We start from the raw sequence: 19,204 nt of genomic DNA, 5'->3' as shown, positions 1-19,204 counted from the left end.
GTTTGTAGAGTAGTGTTTTGTCTTTTTCATTGGTAGATTTCAATTAGGACAAGAGCTTTGTAACTTTTTTCCAAAGGCATGTTGTTTCTATCAATTGTACATATTTGAATTAATGACAATTTGGTGTCATTTAGTCATATACTTTTGTTTTTTATAGTTTTTTTTTTTTTTTGTAAATAAAAAATAAGTGGCAACTCCACATTAATTAAAACCCAAAAAGGTATCATGTACACTCTTTTGAGAGCACCTCCAGGGTTCTAGTCTCTCATGTGAGAGATTGGAATTTTGAGGTGATCTAAAAAAAGCATACTTGGCACCTCTTTTGGTTTTAATTTATGTGGAGTCACTACATATTTTTTATATTACAAAAAAAAAACTACAAGATACAAAACTATACGAGTAAATTACCTCAAATTTTCATTAATTCAAATGTATACAATTGGTAGAAATTACATGGCTTTGGTCCTAGTTACAATTTAAGTAAAAATTACAATGTTTTTGTCCTAGTTACAATCTACCAATGAAAAATACAAAACACTACTCTTTGAACCTAAGATCTAGATTCATGGGATAGGGTACAGAGTGGGAAGGTGTTAGGCACCCACCCTACCCGAACAGAGTTCGGTGTTCTAGACTATGAAAGACCATTTAAGTACCCAATTCAATATGCAATATGATTATTATGAAATGCAACAAGTGTTTGGTTAATTCTAGATCTAAGATTGGATCAAAGTTTAGATTTCATAGATTTGTTCTTTTTACATGGAAAAATAATGATTTTGGATCTTTTTTTTTTTTTTTTAATCATAGAAAACGATGGATTTTGAGAAGGATTTCATATATGTTTTTTAAAATAGAAAAACAATGATTTTGAAGAAATTTTTAGATTTTTTTTAACATAGAAAAACAATGGATTTTAGAAAAGATTTCAAATCTGGTTTTTCAATATAGAAAAAAAAATAATTTGGTGAAAAGATTTCAGATTTGGCTTTCTTAAACATAGAAAAACAATGATTTTGAGAAAAGATTTCAAGTCTAGTTTTCTCATCATGGAAAACGATGATTTTGATTTTGAGAAAAGATTTTCGATTTGGTTTTTTAACATAGAATGACAATGATTTTGAGAAAAGATTTTAAATCTGGTTTTTCAACATAGATCTATGAAATTTAGCCAAAGACCTATCTTAGATCTACAATGATATTATCATGTTAATGCATGAACAATGCTTGATTTATGTCATATAATAATCACCATGTGAGCAAATTAATCATGGCAATATGAGCATGTGAAGAAATCATGTGAACAATCTTAATAAGCATACAAAGAAATCATATGAACAATCAAAGCATTTGAAGAAAATTAAAACCTACTAACCTGCATGGATGAATGAAAATAAAGGGGATTTCTTTAGAAACCAGAAAGAAGTGATCTCTCTAATGTCTAAAGAAGGCTCACTAACATAGAAGAAAACCTTGAAGAGAATGATCTTTAGAAGTTTCTGGTCTAGTGAAGATCAGAAGTTCTAAAGGACTTCAAGAGGTTTTTTTACGTTAGGGGAAAGGGTGCTGAATTTTGGGTTTTTTTTTTCCTATGTATAGAAGTGTTAGTTGCTTCAAAAAAAAAGTTAAGTTTGACTTAAAAATCAGTTGACACAAAATTAGGTGGGGTTTATCCCAAAAGATTGGATGGGGATGAGTTTTAAACTTGAAAAAATGAGTTGGAGGATATTTTGAAGATTGTGCCAATAGGCAGTGGCACTGTTGAAGTGCCAATTGGCACTTCCCAATTGTCGATCAGCACTTTACAAGTGCTGATTGACACTTTCAGTAGATTTGTCCAATTTTCATTTTTTACAAGTTTTGGACTATTTTCATAGTTTTTCTAGGTTGTAAAATGTATTTGGATGTGTTCTAAAGTTATATTGATGATAAAACTCATTCCAAATTGATAATTAGGCTTTTAAAATAATTATTTTAAAGATAATTATCCTAAAAATCTAATAATTAGTCCAAATTTAATATTTATAAGCTTATTTCTTTTATTTCCATGGAACAAATCACACATTAATAATAATAAAAAATTTCACTAATCACAAAAATTCATCTAATTAATTTTAATTATTAAATTATCAAAATTAATTTCAATTAATCATATGCGATAAGTTCCACCCAAATGAATATATGCAGACTTGCGATATTTTTTTATTCGACCGTCTGATTTGGAAATTGAATGTATTGTTGTGGTCGTTGAAACCTCAAGATCATTTTCATGATATGTAATGAATGAGTTAATGACTAAACTAAATTGCAACCATGATTTTGGGTACATTAAATGGCCTTTTGTTGTCTTCCAATGTTAAATTATGGATGCAAAATGGAGTGTCTACATAATGCCTTCATTGACAAAGCTTGAAAAGCGAATACCAATGTTAGAAATTAAACACTAAATTTAGCAGCCATGATTTAATCGAGGTTGATTTTTTTTAAAGATTTCTTGGTTCTAGAATCTAGAACCTTGAGACATAGTATTAGTGTTCTATTGTTTCACAAAAAATTGAAAAATGTTGACATCTAGTCTGTTTGATAAATAATGAAGTTGTATGGGATATGAATGATGATAAACTGGTATGTAAGTTTGATGATGCTGAGTCGATGCGTAAGTCTAAATGATGGTGATCAGTATGTAAGTTCGTTTGATGATGGTCGGTACGCAGGTCCATATGATGATCAAGAACTTTATCCACTCAATTGGTCCTTGAAGTTTGGAATTTTTCTACAATAGACAAGAGAAAATTCAAATTAGAATTTTTGATGATTGAGAACTTTATTCGCTCAATTGGTTTTTGAAGTCTGGAATTTTTTTACAATAGACAAGAGAAAATGCAAATTAGAATTTTGGATGATTGAGCTAAATGTAATTTTCATGAAGATGAGCAATTTTGCAAAGGGAAGGATTGTCATTCTCTCTTTAATTTTTTTCTTTTTTTTGCTAAATGAATCAATTTTTATCATTGTAAAAAAAAGTTTTGGTATAATTTTTTGTTAATGGAATTGGGATCAATAATTTTTGAAAAAGTTTCTGAAAAAATTTTGGAAAAAATTCTCTCCTTTTTTTTTTCTTTTTTTTTGTCAATGAAATTTGGGCCAATAATTTTTGAAAAAGTTTCTGAAAAAAAAAAAATGTAAACAATTTTCTCTTTTTTTTTTTGAGGCAATTGGGTGAGTTAACTCAAGTTTGACCGGGTCAATTCAGTCAAACTTGAGTTGACTCACTTATTTAAAAAGGAAAGAGGGAAGGCCGAAACTTTGGCATCCCTCTCTTCTTCTTCTTCTTTCTTTTCCCTCTTCTCCTCCTCCATTGTCACTATTCACAACCTTTTCATCACTTGCATTTTCTCTTTCTTCATACCAAACCTTGCTTAGAAAATTCTCTTGACTTCTAATTTTGATTTTTACCATCATTTTGAAAATCTCTTCAAATCTTTGAGTTTTTTTTGGTGTTTTTGGCAAACCCATTTTTGAAAATTTTCACTCACGAACTTCAATGACATTTCTTCCTGAAGTTTCTCCTGGATTTCTCACATTCCATGAAAAGAGATATGAACCATAAACTATATGGGATGAAAATGAGGTTCTTCTCCATGACCCATTTACACATGCTCCAAATCTTTCCATCAAGGTCCTCAAGAAATGCTGCCAAACTCCATCTATTTTTTTTTCCTCCGGTGGTGGTGAGTTTCATGTGGTGATGGTGCTTTGTGTTTTTTTTTTTCTTCCTTTGGTGGTGGTGGGTTTATTTCCTCCAGTAGTTTTTTTTTTTTTTTTGGTGTGGGTTTTGATTTTGGACAGTACCTAGGCTCAAGTGATAATGAGGATCCTAGGCCTCCAAAGAATTATATTTGTTGGTTGGTGCACTAGGCTTGGTTCACCACAGCTATATTGGGCTGATTACGAACCAAGTTGTGCACAAAATATGGGCTCTACAACACATACATATTCATACATACAAATATATAAATATTGTAAAATAAGTGACTAAGGAACAGTAAATGATTATTAAAAGGTGCAAATAAGGACGTTAGGAATCCTCAGAAAATAAAGTGATATGTCATTATATTGAGTTTTTAGTACATTGGACCCTATTTCTCATTGAGATATGCCACGAGGTTCAAATAAGTTCAAAAGTCACAGACTTGGATAGCTCTTTATAGGCTTCCAAGACTTGTGAGATTTGAATCCCCTTGAATCCAAGTGTATCCTCAAGCACTTATCACAGGATCCTTCACAGTGTCTCTCTCTTTTCTCTATTTTTCTAAGGTTTAGTGACTCTCTCTAATGATCATTTTGCTCTGATTAATTGTTGTTGAGTGAGTTTTGCTAATGGCTTGATCCCCCTTTTATAGTACCTTCCTAAGATTTTTTGGTGTGCCATTTATTCCCTCCATTTGCTGCCCTGGGTACTAGAACCAATGTTGTATCAGCAACATTGTTGGTTGGTCTTTTTCTCATTTTCTCATTATATTCTCATTTTGAGGTTTCCCTCCAAAAAGTCTCTTACTGACCTTCCTCTTTTAGGGGGGTCTTAGGGGCTGACTTTTAATTTCTTTTTCCAAAACTTCTAGAGAGACTTTCAGAACTCATTTTTGGCTGCCTCACCCTTTTTTCTTTTTCCTTCAAATAGGTAGATTCCTCCCTGCCAGGTTGAAAGATCCCTAGCCACATTCCTTCATGTTTCATCCTCCTGCTCTTCTCGAGGTACTAGGCTTCCCTTGATCAAGTCCTAATTCCTATGTCACCATCTGTTTTCCAAAACTTTTCTTCTAAGTTATGGGCGGCTGATGGGACATGTCTTTCTTCGTTTCTTGTGTCCATGAGCATGCTTCCTTGAGCTGTCCAAACCCCAGCTAATTCTTTCATGCACTTCCCGAGAATCTCCTCCTTGGTTCTGGCAGTTCCAAGGTATCCTAGTCCAGTCTCTTCTTAGGCTCCTGAGCTTCTCTTACAAAGGTTAGGTCGAGCTTCCTTTACTTTTCCTTTCTTTTCTGAGGTCTAAAACTTACCAATTCATGGGCTTGGGCTTCCTTTTGCCCATTTAAATGGGCCTTGGCCCACAGATTGGGTCTTTCTTATCTTTGAAGGCCCATTTATTTTGGGCTTCAGTACTTGTAATATTTTGGACCTCAACATTGTGTAATTTTGGTTAGTTTTTTAGATGATTTTTGTGGCAGATTTAGTTGGATTTTGGTGAATTTGGATTGTTGTCATGGTGGCTAGAGGTTATGGGTGGTGAAATAATTTTTTATCTGGTTTATGGGTTGTGGAGTAAATTGAATATTTTAATTGGTTGAATATATTATTTTAATGTATTGAATGTTAAAATAGAAGACCTGATGTAGAATGTATTGTAAAGTAGTGTGTTAAAATAGATAAAATGGATTTTAGTGTGTTAAAATGATATTTGGGGGTATTATAGGGCTATAAATGAACCAAGCCGTTCATAAACAACTTGGGCTCGGCTCTAGAAAAAACTTATTCATGTTTGTTTGTTTATAAATAAGTCAAGTTTGAGCTTTAGTTTTAGGCTTATTTAATAAACAAGTCAAGTCTATGCAAAGAAATTTGTTCATGAACAAGCTCATAAGCTATAATGCTTGATACAAAACATTTCAAGCATAAACTCATTTATAAATTTATATGTGTTTGCTAAATAAACTTATTATACGTATCTTAATAATGATATAGCTAATATGAGACCACTACCCATTAACTTAATTTTTTTTCCTTCTCTCTAAACTGACTAAGCACTACTTTAGACTTTAGTTAAATTTAAAAAAATTAAAGTCAGCCATGTATGACTTCACCACCAACCATCTAATGTAAAGTTATGAAACATGTTAGTCTTTTCACATTCATAATAGTTACAAACATGTATTTTTCTAGTTCTTCACCATTTAACGTGAATGTAAAAATTGTATTTTGAACAATTGTTGAAACCATAAATAATGAGGGATGAATGAATGGATTTAATTATGTAAAATTTAAATTTGAATAATGGCTAATCATAAGTGGGACTAAAAGCATGATAAAATGAGTATACTATTTTTTTTTACTTGATTTAGGAGATTTATGCTTTTAGTAATGTAATTTTCTTACATCTCAAGCTCAAAAACTTAACCTGAGCTCGAGTTTAAGCTTGAACTTAACTTGACTAACTAATAAAGACAACCCAAGCCAAGCTCAAAGTTTTTGGCTTTCCCACAAACTTAATCTCAAACATGATTTTAGACTCGTCACGAGCTCAAGTCAAGCTTAAACTTTTGACTTTTGCAGACAAGCCAATCTTGAATATGCACTACTCAATAAAGCTCAACTCGTTTACAGCATAGTAATGCTTTTATGCTGTGTTTGTTTCACATGTAAACTAAATTCTGAAAACATTTTACACCTAGGTGTGTGTGTTTGGAACCACTTGAAAATACAGTCAAACTGAAAATAGAATTTAGTTTGACTGTAAAATAACTTGACCAAGGCATAAAATATTTTTAGCTTCCATTTTATCGTCAATGCATTTCCAGATTTGGTGAGAGCTCACACACTTCTACACACTCCTCACATGGTCCAAAACCCATCTCACCTTAGCTCCACCCCACGCACCAACGAGAGAGAGACGCCGCTCCACCCCACACGCAAACACCAGTTCGAGGTCCACCCACACTCCGACGAGCAACGTCGCCGTTTTCCCCTCCGCGTCGATGATTTTTCTCCCTTTTCTTCTCTTCTCTCACTCAACCTCACCTTCACCCACTTCGAGCTCCAAATGTACCCAATTCACCAAGGCAAAACTCTCCTTCACACCGGTGAAGCCCATCTCACCTCCAACATCTCCGATCCGTCACTCCCACGTCGCTGGCGAAACACTTCTCTCAAACCCACCCTCTACAATACCCGATCCACATCCCCTCAAACTCATCTCCCTTTTCTTCTCTTCTCTCACTCAACCTCACCTCTGAGATCACGCCGCCAAGATCGTCGCCCATGACCCACCAATGACCGATCTCTCTCTTTCTCGATCTACCTTTCCCTTTCCCTTTCCCTCAATTTTTGATCACTCTTTCTTCCTCCTTCTCTTAGTTTGACCGAATTGTTTGAGTTTAACAAATGGTTTTGTTTTGATTTTTATTTTTTGTTTTTTTAAGTTTACATATTGAAATTTTCTATTATAAATTTTTATGGAAGCTGAGAAAATGGCTGAGAAAATGTGAAAAACTAGTAGAAAAATAGCATTTCAGAATGCAACCAAACACATGAAAACATTTTCTAAAAAAAATTTCATAATGCAGCCAAACACTTGAAAATATTTTCCTTTCCCAAAAATCTTTTCACCTGAAAATCTTTTACACTCGAAAAATATTTTACATGTTGCCAAACGCAGTCGTTTACTAGATTTTGCTAATGTGTGCCCTTAGGGCACACAATAATTATTCATTTTTGAAAAAAAAAATTCTTGAGAATTGAAAAAATATTGACAGCTTTTTCAATTTTCAAAATTTTTTTAGCATAAATAAATAGCTTAAATTAGGGTACACGTTAACCAGATCCAACTTTCAAATACCACTTACCATTGGTATTTGCGATGAAATCTGCAAGAGGGGAGTTGGATTGTTGGAAACAAAGGCTGCGTTTGTTTCGACGGTAAACGGTTTCAGGAAATGGTTTTCCGCGTTTTCGGGTGTTTGGCAGGTGCTGAAAATATGGTCAAACGGAAAATAAGAACAGTTGACTGTAAAACTTAGGCCTCTGACCCGGAAATTCTTTTCCATTTGTATTTTACCTTCAAATAGGGATTTTCCAGAAAATTAAGAGACAGAGCACGAAGAGAGAGAGAGAGAGAGAGAGAGAGCACGAAGAGAGAGTAGAGAGAGCGAGTCACGCCCCAACCCGCGCCGGCGAGTCGCGCCCCAACCCGCGCCGGCGAGTCGCACCCCAACCCGCGCCGGCGAGTCGCGCCTTCGCTTCTCTCTTCGTCGAACCCAATCCCGGCGAGATCGCGCCTTCGCCTCTCTCTTCGTCGAACCCAGTCGCCATCACCGATCACGATCTCGCCTTCGCCTTCGCCTTCGCCTTCGCCGCGCCGCGCCGGCACGATCTCCCCTTCGCCATCGCCAGTCGCCTCTCTCTCTCTCTGTCTTCGTTCTTCTCTGACCGATTTGGGTTTTGTTGATTTGTTAGAGAAAAATTGATGATGAGATTTTTTTATTTTTGGGTTTTGTTGAGCTGTATTAAGAAAATTTGATGAGTTTTTTTTTTTTTTTGGGTTTTGTTGTTCATGATATTTGTTTGGAAGCCGAGAAAATGTGAGAAAATGTGAGCAACAAATACAAAATGCATTTTCTATAATATTTTCAAGATGACAACCAAACACCAGAAAATATTTTTCAAAATATTTTTTAAAATGTTACCAAACACCTAAAAATATTTTCTTTTCCCGAAAATATTTTCTTTTCCTGAAAACATTTTCCAGAATTGCTTTGCTGTTGAAACAAACGCACCCAAAGAGACTTTCTAAAAACACAAATCGTACTCGAAGTGTACAAAAACCTATGAAACTCGCTCCCCCAGACATACATACTGTCATCCAGATCAAGATATTGCACTGAATAGCGAGTACCATATTTTTTTGGGTTTTCTCTACACGACCAACGGACTTTAGCGGCAACACTGTCAATTTCTAAACAAAGAAATGGAACATATGTAGAATATGGAATAATTGTTATACGTTATAAAATACCGAAATTGGCAAGAAAGTTGTTGTGATTTGTGAGCTTCAGGACATGGCGTCCCGAGTGTTATCATGTGCAACAGCACCCATGGTGTCACGAGTGTTATCTGATTCTAGTAGGACGACTTGTTGTTACCCTTCACTACAAAAATTACTGTCTTCAACTTCAACAGTAACAGTAACTAAGCTAAGGCTTCGAAATGGATCGATAAAGTGCAAGGCTCTTGGAGAGAACTCTCAGACTTTTTATCAGGGAATCTACGGCCCTTGGACCGTTGATTCCTCCGACGTTCGAGAGGTACACGATTTTTTTTTTTATAATCTTATGTATCTATTACAGTATTCTTCTTTTTTAGTATGTGTATGGCCATGTTTCTCTGTGCCTACGCAGGCTGTTCCATCATCTATATTAAGATTGTTTGTCATTCGAGTGAAGTATTTTGTGGGATATCTGAAATGGGTTTCTTCATTTGGTTCCTTGCCCTTTGTTTTTTTCTCGTTACTTTTGATGATTATGCTGTAAAGGGCGTTAATCATTCAGGTGAAAATATTTTTTAGGAGATCTGAAATGGGTTTCTTGTCATTACTTTTGATGATTATGCTGTAACTGTGACTAAGATTCTTAGAGTTTGTTGCATGGTAATGAGGCTGAGATGCCTGTATCTATGGTAAAAACAAAGTAATTTAAGCTCTAGGAACCTTAACAAACAGAGGAATTCACGTGATTTTATTTTTAAAGTTTGGATATTAAACAATTAGGATTAAACAAGAAAAGTATAAGAATATGTTGAATTCAATTTCTGGAATATATATTAATGTAAGTTCTATAAGGTTTTACAAGATTGTCTTCATCTATGATCTCCTTTAGCCTTTTTATACATAATGGTAAAGGGGCTTACAAGATCAAATTGCTTAAAACTACAAGTGTGTTTATCTGTAAGTTAATATAAAGATTAGAAACACAAGGTTCATGTCATGTAAGTCAAAAACTTAGTCAATAGTAGATAAGGAATGTAATAATGGTCTGAACCTCTAGGAAGCACGGACGCGGCGCCGGAGGTGCCGCACCCGCGTCCGACGCGGTGCGACGCGGCGACGCGCGAGGGACGCCGCTGCTCGCGCGTCGGTGCCGCGTCGGCCACGTGTTTTCGTTTTTTTTTCCAGCCAACTCGCGCCGACGCGGCTTGAATCGCGCCGACGCGGCGCCGATTCGAGCAGATTCGGGCCGATTCGGCCAGAATCGGTCTGTTTCGGCCATATCGGCCGGCGACCGAAACGGCCGAAACAGGCCGAAAATCATGCTGCAACAGCCGAAATTGGCTCTAAATGAGACCCAAAAACCCTAAATCTATTCTTCCTTAATTTTATTTTGAATATTTGTTACTTTTTTTGTGTTTTCTTTTTGGTTTTGTGTTGTGTTTTGTGTTTCTTGCTTTTTTTTCTTTCTTTGTTTTGTGAATCAAGGCATAGTAAATTAGTAATATGTTTTTTAAGAATATTTTAATAGTAAAAATATATAGAAAATATAAATAAGAATATTTTAATAATTTTTTAATTGCCGAGTCCCGCCGCACCCGCACCCACCTTTTTCAAAAATCGCTGAGTCCCGCACCCGTACCTGTACCCGCACCCGCACCCGTGCTTCATAGCTGAACCTGGATAATGATATCTGGCCATAGGGCTTTATATTTGAGTATCTTGGTGATAATTTGCTGGCCATTTGCTGGCCATTATATTTGAGTGTCTTGGTGATAATTTGCTTGCCGTGGCAGGTTATTTTATACAGATTGGGATTGGTGACTGCTGCTGCATCATTTGTAGTTGCTGCGTCATCTGCTTTTTTGCCTGACAACTCTTTGTTAAGTGATATAATTAAGAAAAATCTTGATCTATTTTATACAATTGGAGCTGGTGGGTTGGGCTTGTCATTATTTTTGATCCACATATATGTTACTGAGATTAAGCGCACTCTTCAAGCACTATGGGCACTCGGTGTCGTTGGATCTTTGGCAACTTACACAAGTCTCGCTCAACCAGCTGGTGACAACTTAATACAATATGTTATCGATAACCCATTAGCCATCTGGTTTATTGGTCCTCTCTTTGCATCACTGACAGGACTTGTCTTCAAAGAAGGTAATATTGCAGTCAGTTTGGGATTGTAGCATATTTTCTAATTTAATTTGTTATGTTTTAAGTTAAAGAAGCCATAACACAAAACTGCAACCTGCCTTCCACTCTTTGTAATCATTTCTTATGTGAAATCGGTCAGGTATTAACTCAATTTGCTTTCAACTGATGCTTTTATTATAATCCTCCATATTATACAATTAAAGTATAATATCAATTTCCATGCCCTTGGGAAAGCTCAGGTTCCTTTTTGAAATGGTTGAAGCAAAAAAGGAAGAGTTTGGGCGTAGTGTTTTCTTCAGTTTTTTAAATTCAGCTGTGAAATTCATCATTAGAGTCTCTTGATTATGTTCTCCATCATGCCAAAAAAATCAAAATCATTTTATTTGCTTGAATTGGTTACAACCATTTTTCTTTTGTTCTTTGTGTCATTTTAGCGTTTGACAACTTACTAACATGAAGAAGGATTGAGATGAAGGGAGGTAGGAGTCTGTGTGTTTACTTGTTTGTTTGTTGAAAATAAAATTGATTAGGTGTCATAATGTTTGTTCATCTTATTTATCACAGATTATCCTTTCAGTGATAAACAGGTAGTATAGGATCGATATGTAGTAAAATATTCATAATTTGATGTCAAAGTGAAGTCGTACTTTTATTTTTGTTTTTCCTTTATTTATTCTTGCCAAGAAAATCAGGATATTGTTTCTTTCAACATTTTTCGGGTTTCTTACAGTAACCACCCCCCCCCCCCCCACCCCTCCCCCACCAAAAAAAAATCTGTTCTAAGAAAATTCAACCTCCCTTTTTCTGTCAACAATGTTAGGACCAACGGTTTAAGCCATGAAATTAATTGTGAGAATGCAAGTTTGTATTGCGGTATACTTTTATTTTGTTTTATCCTTTTTATGGATTTTGAAATTATATATGATATGGAAAAATTAAATGGTATCCCCTGACTGTTTTAGACATACTCTCCAAACAGGCCTCTGTTATGGAAAGCTGGAAGCTGGAGTCCTCACATTCATCATACCTACGGTTCTTCTTGGGCACCTGGTATTCTTCTTGCAATTTATTCATAGCAGTTCTATTAGCAAGATGAGGACAACGCACATATATACAATTATTATTCAAACAATTGACCAGTTTTTCAATGGGACTATGCAACCATGCTGGTATCTCATTTGTAAATAAATGATCAGTGTAACTTCATGTATATGTGCAGATGTGCTGTTGGGTTAAAATAGCTTGATCCTAGTTAATTATTCAATTACCTAAGTTGATTAATTAAGTTCAATTTGCATGCAAAATGTGATGGCACCAACAAATCATCAAAATACTGAGTACAATGGAAAATAAATTTGACAAAGTGATTTGTTGACAAATGGGGAAAACCTCGCAAGGCAAAACCGCACTGGGTTTTTTTAAGGTCACCACTTCCAAGAATCTACTAACTAACAATCAAGCAGTTACAAGTATAAGGAATCTTACCAACTACCCTAGCTGATCCCGAAATACCAACCTACAGCTGAACCTGTGCTCCAATACCCAATTGGACTTGATCTTGTAGTAGCCTTCTTTCCTTTTGATGCACAAACCTCCAATTTGTGGCTAACCCTTTGCACGGATCTCAAGTACGTGACTAACTCCAACAACTTGAACAGATGTTATTGGTTGCAAAGTTCTTCATATCATCAACAATGGAGATTTGGAAGCATTTAGTTACAAAACCCTATGGCGTACAAACGCAGTAGCTTCACACAGAGAAAATAAGTTTCTTGGTCTCTGTATCCGTGTGTGACAGCTTTTAAAATAAGCCTTAGATATGTTTAGGGTTGTGAGAGAAGAAACTTTAAACAAATACTTAAGCCTGGGCCGAATTTCAAATCTGGAAAATTGAAAATCGTAAATCTCGATAGATCGAGCTGTTGTCGAGTTGTCTATTGAGCTTCACATTAAGTCTCGATAGCAGATATCTGTCAAGCTATTTGTTGAGATTTAATGAACAACTTTTCTTCATTTGTTTCTTGGATCAATCTTCATGTCTTTAATACTTGACTTGAACAACATATTTCTTGAAGTATTAAATCCATCTTAGATCTACTCATTTACAAGTAAAGTGCATTTTGTCAAAGGATTAGCTAATTACAATAAAATATGACCCTAATATGTGCAAAATGAGTTTGCCTTTTTGCTTTATACGAATTCCCCACGTGTAGATACTTCCATGTTTGTCTTGTCTGCTTTATTTGTTTATTCTTTTTCTGTGGAAAATAGCTTGATAAAGGGCACTGTTATGATTCTCTCTCTGTCTCTCCCCCATTTTGGTATTGAGATCATCTAATTTCTGAAGTTCTTAAATTCCTATAAACTTATGCCATGGTTAAGTTGAGGATTTTGTAGTACCCTCTATTAATGATCAGTGGATTTCCAATCCAAACTTTTAAGTTCTGCTTTCTTTAGACCTCTAATGGCTTGCACTTGAAATTCACAGACTGGTTTGATGGATGATGGTGTAAAGCTTACTCTGCTGGGTTCATGGATGGCCCTTTTTGTGATATTTGCTGGAAGGAAGTTTACTCAGCCAATTAAGGTAAACTATTAAATGACCTAAATTTGTTGGTAATGACTTTCTGTTTGGTTATATTTACTGATTTTAACAATAATATCCATCGCTTTCCGGTACAATCCTGCTTTCAAGGATGATATTGGTGACAAATCTGTTTTCATGTTCAATTCTCTTCCGGAAGATGAGAAGAAGGCATTGCTTGAGAAACTTGAGCAACAAAAAATTGGTCAGAATCTTGAGTAGGAAGAGATCTGAGCCAAAAATTGCACCTTTATTTTTAGACAAGAAGTTGCATGAAATGGATTGAAGAGTGATTTTGAGGTAGGTAATTTTAAGTAATTTCTCTGGCTGTAGCATGTAATATTCTTTTACTAACTTATGAATAAATTGGGGATAAGGCTGCCTACCAATCACCTCTCCCATACCCCGCAAAAGTGGGAGTTTTGTGCACTGAGTATGACCTTTATATGCTATAGAGCTTTTCAATTATTGATGCCTATGTGGTAAGGTTAACATGTTTATAGATTCGACTTTCAACACTTTCCCGTCCTTGGGAATCCACCAAGTATATTTTGTGAGATACAATATTGCTTTTAGCTTCTTTGATTTTCTTGGGGGGAATAAATCAACATTTTTCATTACTAAAACTACTAAACATACACACGGCAAAGCTGCAAAATACAAGCAAGTCAAGAGCAAATCCATCTCAACAAAAGCAACACCACTCTACACAAACAGTGACCAATCTAAATCCCAAAAGGCTACACACCCCCATCAGCCTAATTTCAACACAAAGCTATTATTACAAAACCAAACTCAACCAGTAAGAACTGATGACGGATTTCCCCATCTGCAGCACAGGGCCTTGTTCAGGATGGAATTCATAAAATCCCCTATAAACTCCACTCTGGAGATCACTTCCCATTAATTGCTTTGACAATTGACTCCTCAGACTTCAGCAAACCCACATGAACCCTAGCATTAGGTTAAGTTTAAATATGATACATTGCGGCATGTCAAGCTAACTTGCAAATGAGAGCTCTAAGTCCAGCACCGTTCAAATCCTGCAACCCCACTCCTCTCAACACCTCTTTGGATTACTAAGCAGCAACCCACCACTTCCTTCCAAAATGAACCAGTGAAAGAGCACCAATATAGAGATGATCTCGACTTTCCAAGACCCTACCACAGAATAGATACAAAGAATTGCCATTATATAAATACCCCCCACTGCAAATAGCCTAACTCTTGTAGTCATTGTTTTTTGCTGAGATAGTCAATTTTCTTTTAAAGATCTACCACACAATGAAAGCATGTCTCAGTATAGCTGGTGAAACCAAACAAATTTCTACCAGGGAACTTCAGATTTTATATTCGAACGGAATTCCATGTTTCTGCAGCAGTAAACTTCTCTGTTCTGGATAAGACCCACAGAAGGTGGTCTTGATCACCAATTTTCATGAAACACAATTACCTTTTTTTTCCCTACTAACAGATTTGATCATATAGGCCTTTTCCAATTCCAAGCTCCATCTTTTAAAACACTTTCCACCTTAGCCTCCAGTGAACTGGTAGCCTGATAGATAGGCTTGTACCCATATTTCTCATTCAAGATGCCATATGGGTGCCAACCATCATACCACAAAAACGCTTGTGATCCCTTTCCAATGGGATTGCACCGAAGCCACCCAAATTCATTGATCAAACATTTGCAAAATATTCCAAATATGCTTAAGGGAAGTCACCTTATTCCAAATTTCTATCCCTTTAAGACCCAATCCACCCTCCTTAGGAGAAAATAAAAATCTCCATGCCACCTTAGCACAAGCTACACCTTTATGAGAATCTCTCCATAGGAATTTAAAAAAGATTTCCTCAACAGTTCTTATAACCCTGCTTATGCAAAATAAAGATACCAGTGAAAAAGCTTGAATGCTATGCAGAACTGATTGAAGCAACTTTAACCTCCCAGAAAACGAAACGTGCTTAGCAGTCTTACTGTCTAAGAGCTCACCCTAGCTGTGAACCTCTCAATTAGAGGGTTACAATCTCTATAGCTCAGCCTACCAAGTATCAGAGGCACACCAAGGTACTTCACAGGGAGATTACCCTCCTTAAATTATAGTGCTTCTAAAATATGGTCATTAAGGCCAGTTGATAAACCTGCACAAAAGTCCTTTCTTTTCTGCTCTTTAGCTTCCAGGCCAAATTTCAACTTGAACTCATCCAATAATTTTCCTGTCAAAATTTGACAGGAGGAAGATCAGCAGCAATGAATATCATAAGATCATCAGCAAACCACAAATTGATAATCTTTAACTGTGCACACTTTGGATGGTACATTGGTACTTAATTTCTAAAAAACCAGGTCTCTATTCTTTAGCAACTATAAGTTAAAACCTCCATGGCTTTCTTTTTTTGCTAAGGGGACAAGGGATCCCCCTCTTTAAGCCCTTTTTCCTTCCAAAATAGCTTGCTAGTCCCCAATAATAGCCACAGAAAACTCTGGTGATGTGGTAAATTCCCTCACCCAACCAACAAACTTTGGAGGAAACCCACAGCACAAAGAGATTTCAGAATAAAGGGCCATTCTACTGAATCAATAGCCTTTCTAACTTTACCTTTATGGTATACCTGCCATTCTCCTTATCTGTATGGTTATTCTTGACAGCCTTCTGAGCCACCAAAACATTTTCTGCTATGTTTCTTTTAGGCACAAAAGCTATCTGATTTGGGCTAATAATTTCATTCAAGCAAGCACTGGACCTATTAGTCAAGATCTTTGTAATACATAAATAGATGGTATTGCAATAGGGAGTAGGCCTAAAATCCTTCATGTTCAATGGATTAGTAACCTTAGTTACCAATGTTATGATTGTATCATTTACTTCCCTAAGGAGCTTACCTAACCCAGAAGGACTGGATAGCTAGAACCACCAAAGTTTGGATGATAGGCCAAGCTCTCTTGAAGAAACAAGCCGTGAATCCATCTGAACCAGGAGCTTTATCTCCTGCCAAAGAGAACAATGTTTGCTAATCTCACTGGCAGAAACAGTTCTTTGCAGATTCACTTTATGCCTTTTAGCAATTTGAACATCCATTATTTTTGGAACTACCCCCATTGCATCTTGAGATATTTACTCCCTCAAGATAACAAGCAACTCTTTGTAGTAACCCATGGCTATACCCTTAACCTGATTAGGATCAATAACCTCAGCATTTCTCATGTTTACTGCTCTATGAAAACTTGAGTTGTTATTATCACCCAGGTTTAATTGTATATTCCTTGATTTTTGCTTCATTTTTTTGATAAGGAATGAAATTTTACTAATATATAAAAATATTTTATGTTCATGATGATGAACACAAAATGTCAAAAAAGTACTCAAGTTTCAAAAGGAAAATCTAAGAGAAACTTGAAACTCTAAAAAAGAAGAGCAATGTGTGAAACCTCAAATCCAGGACCAATCAAAAAGAGTGTGAGCAAACAAAGTTGTCAATTGATCCAAGGAGCACAAAAGATTCCTCAACCTTTCTCAAGGACTGATACTCTCACCAAAGTTCCCTCTCCCTAGATATCAGCTCAGGATTTCCTGAAGGTTACAATAAGCATTTCTGGATAGCTCCCAGCTTCAACTTAGCACACTCCACTTTATGAGCAATCCCCCCATACACTTCATTATTCATTTTATTTGAAACTTGCTTCACAACTTTTAGCTTACAATGAAGTCTGAACATTAGAGTTACGTTAACCTTCACACCCCAATGTGCTCAACCCATTCTAAGAAGTGCAGGTTATCAGCCCAAAAATTGAAGAAATTAAGTGGCTGCCCAAAGTTCTTCTCACCCATAGACAGTAGACACCAATGCAAGAGAGTGGTCAGACACTCCAAGAGATTCCACCAAATTATAACCAAAGTCAGAAAACCAATGTTCATTCACCGTAGCCCTGTCAAGCTTCCTATCCACCAAATCAATCCCTTTCTCTTATTACACCCAGTATGAAAACACCCAACAAATGGATGGTTCAGCACTTCAAACATCATATGAGCATTGATTGAATTCCTCGTCATGGCCCAGTTTCTTCTCCACACATTTGACAACATTGAAATCCCCTACAGCAGCCCAAGCTACATTGCTGATCTGAAGCTTGAAAGATTCAAGATCCTTCCACAATTTTTTCCTCTTAATACCCTTATTGTCTGCATGTACAAAGCAACTCTTGTTAGTTAAGAAACGGCTATAGATATGAACGACCTGGTCTGAAGCCTTGATCAGTTGCACAGTACACTCCAATCTCAAGGTATCCAGATTCTTCCCAACCTATATTGAGCATAATTATTGATGAAACCCACCCAGGAACCATAAACTCCTCAATAGCAACAACATTTTCCTCCTTCACTCTGGTTTCAACTAGTCATACCAAAGACAATTTCAGCTTCAACACCATTGCCCTTACGTCCTTCTACTTGAGAGGGTCATTAAGCCCCCTCACATTCCACTACCCAATTCATAGAAGTTAGTGTTCCTTTACCAACCTCTGAATAACCTCCACTCACACCCAACTTCTACCTACCCTTGTCTCTCTATTATCTCCTTTGCCTATATAATGTTATTTTTATTTTCTTTCAATTTGTCCTTGTACCCTGGTTGAGTCAGGGTATAAGCATTTTCTATGTTGAATGAGGCATGCAATAGAATATCTGTTGAATTTAATGTTGTATGAAAATAATTTATGGACCGAGTTCAGAGTATCTTCTTTTTTCTTCATCTATTTGATCTTGAAGATTATATTCATTAACAAGCCAGCAACAATTAGGGGCTGTGCTTGTTACATGTTAACCACTAACTCGTACAGATTATACAGCACCATAACATTATATAAATGTCTGAAGTATGTGTAAGGCTGCACACTCAATGTCTTACTTGCAGGTGGAGCTTGACTGCTTTCCATTTTTTTTTTTGGCCCTTTTTTCAACGGGAGTTTAAAATCATATCATACCTGATCCCATCTAAACCAAACCCCCAAGGGACAAACTTGTGTGATAATCCTTTTTAATTGTTGTCAATAACAGAGCAAAGTCAAATTGAATGGTTGGGAATCCCACATGAAATAGCATTTGGGCACATCAACTCCTGGTTTATGAGGAATTGATGACTTTTAATATAGTATTTTTTAATTTCAATTCGAGGATGATCAAATATAAACAACTTTGAGAAATAGACAAATTGACATAATTCAAATGCTATTGATAAAAACTGAAGCATCTATTGAGGTTTCAAAACGGAGTTGTATTTCCTTAGGATAACCTTATTAATGCATTGAACTGAAATCGTTTCCCATCTTTCGTCATTAATATTACAAAATTGCAAGTCAATTTCAGAATGGGAACATTAAAAAGATGCGTCTCCATGAGAACTGCTGTCAGCATTGCTGGGGAATAAAATCAGGATTCATGTCAAAAGAACAATGGAGCTAATTTCATTTTAAGTACTATGTTACAAAGAACATTCAGTGCCTCATTATTCTTAAGATATTGTTTCTGTATGGTGGTAACAGCTCTGCAGGCATGGCAAAAAGCTCTCTGACTGCCCACACTTCCCCAAACTTTAAAGAAATAAAGAAAAGAGAGAGAGAGAGAGAGAGAGAGAGAGAGAGAGAGAAGATGAAAGTTATGATGACAATGTACCCAAAAAGAATAGGGTGATGTGATGACTGAGGCTGGGGT

The 19,204-nt window shown here is 36.0% G+C and overlaps 1 protein-coding gene across 2 annotated transcripts; it reads left to right on the top strand.

The window, feature by feature from the left end:
• Positions 1-8,550: 8,550 nt before the first annotated feature.
• LOC142626759 (uncharacterized) lies at positions 8,551-19,146 on the top strand. 2 transcript variants are annotated; one of them, XR_012842655.1, is made up of 6 exons: positions 8,580-9,077; positions 10,552-10,915; positions 11,892-11,962; positions 13,401-13,499; positions 13,608-13,796; positions 19,036-19,146. XR_012842655.1 is itself a non-coding variant. In XM_075800461.1 (5 exons), the coding sequence occupies exons 1-5, from the start codon at positions 8,832-8,834 to the stop codon at positions 13,716-13,718; spliced, it is 891 nt and encodes a 296-aa protein (XP_075656576.1). In that variant the 5' UTR covers positions 8,551-8,831; the 3' UTR covers positions 13,719-13,972. The 2 variants fall into 2 exon arrangements, 1 of the variants encoding a protein (XP_075656576.1); XM_075800461.1 differs by lacking the exon at positions 19,036-19,146 and having other exon boundaries at positions 8,551-9,077; positions 13,608-13,972.
• The last annotated feature ends 58 nt before the right edge of the window (positions 19,147-19,204 follow it).

This window comes from Castanea sativa, chromosome 3 (assembly GCF_040712315.1).
Source record: "Castanea sativa cultivar Marrone di Chiusa Pesio chromosome 3, ASM4071231v1".
NCBI classification, from domain to species: domain Eukaryota; kingdom Viridiplantae; phylum Streptophyta; class Magnoliopsida; order Fagales; family Fagaceae; genus Castanea; species Castanea sativa.
The sequence above is the reverse complement of the archived record's forward strand: the minus strand, read 5'-3'. Positions and strand labels throughout refer to the sequence as shown.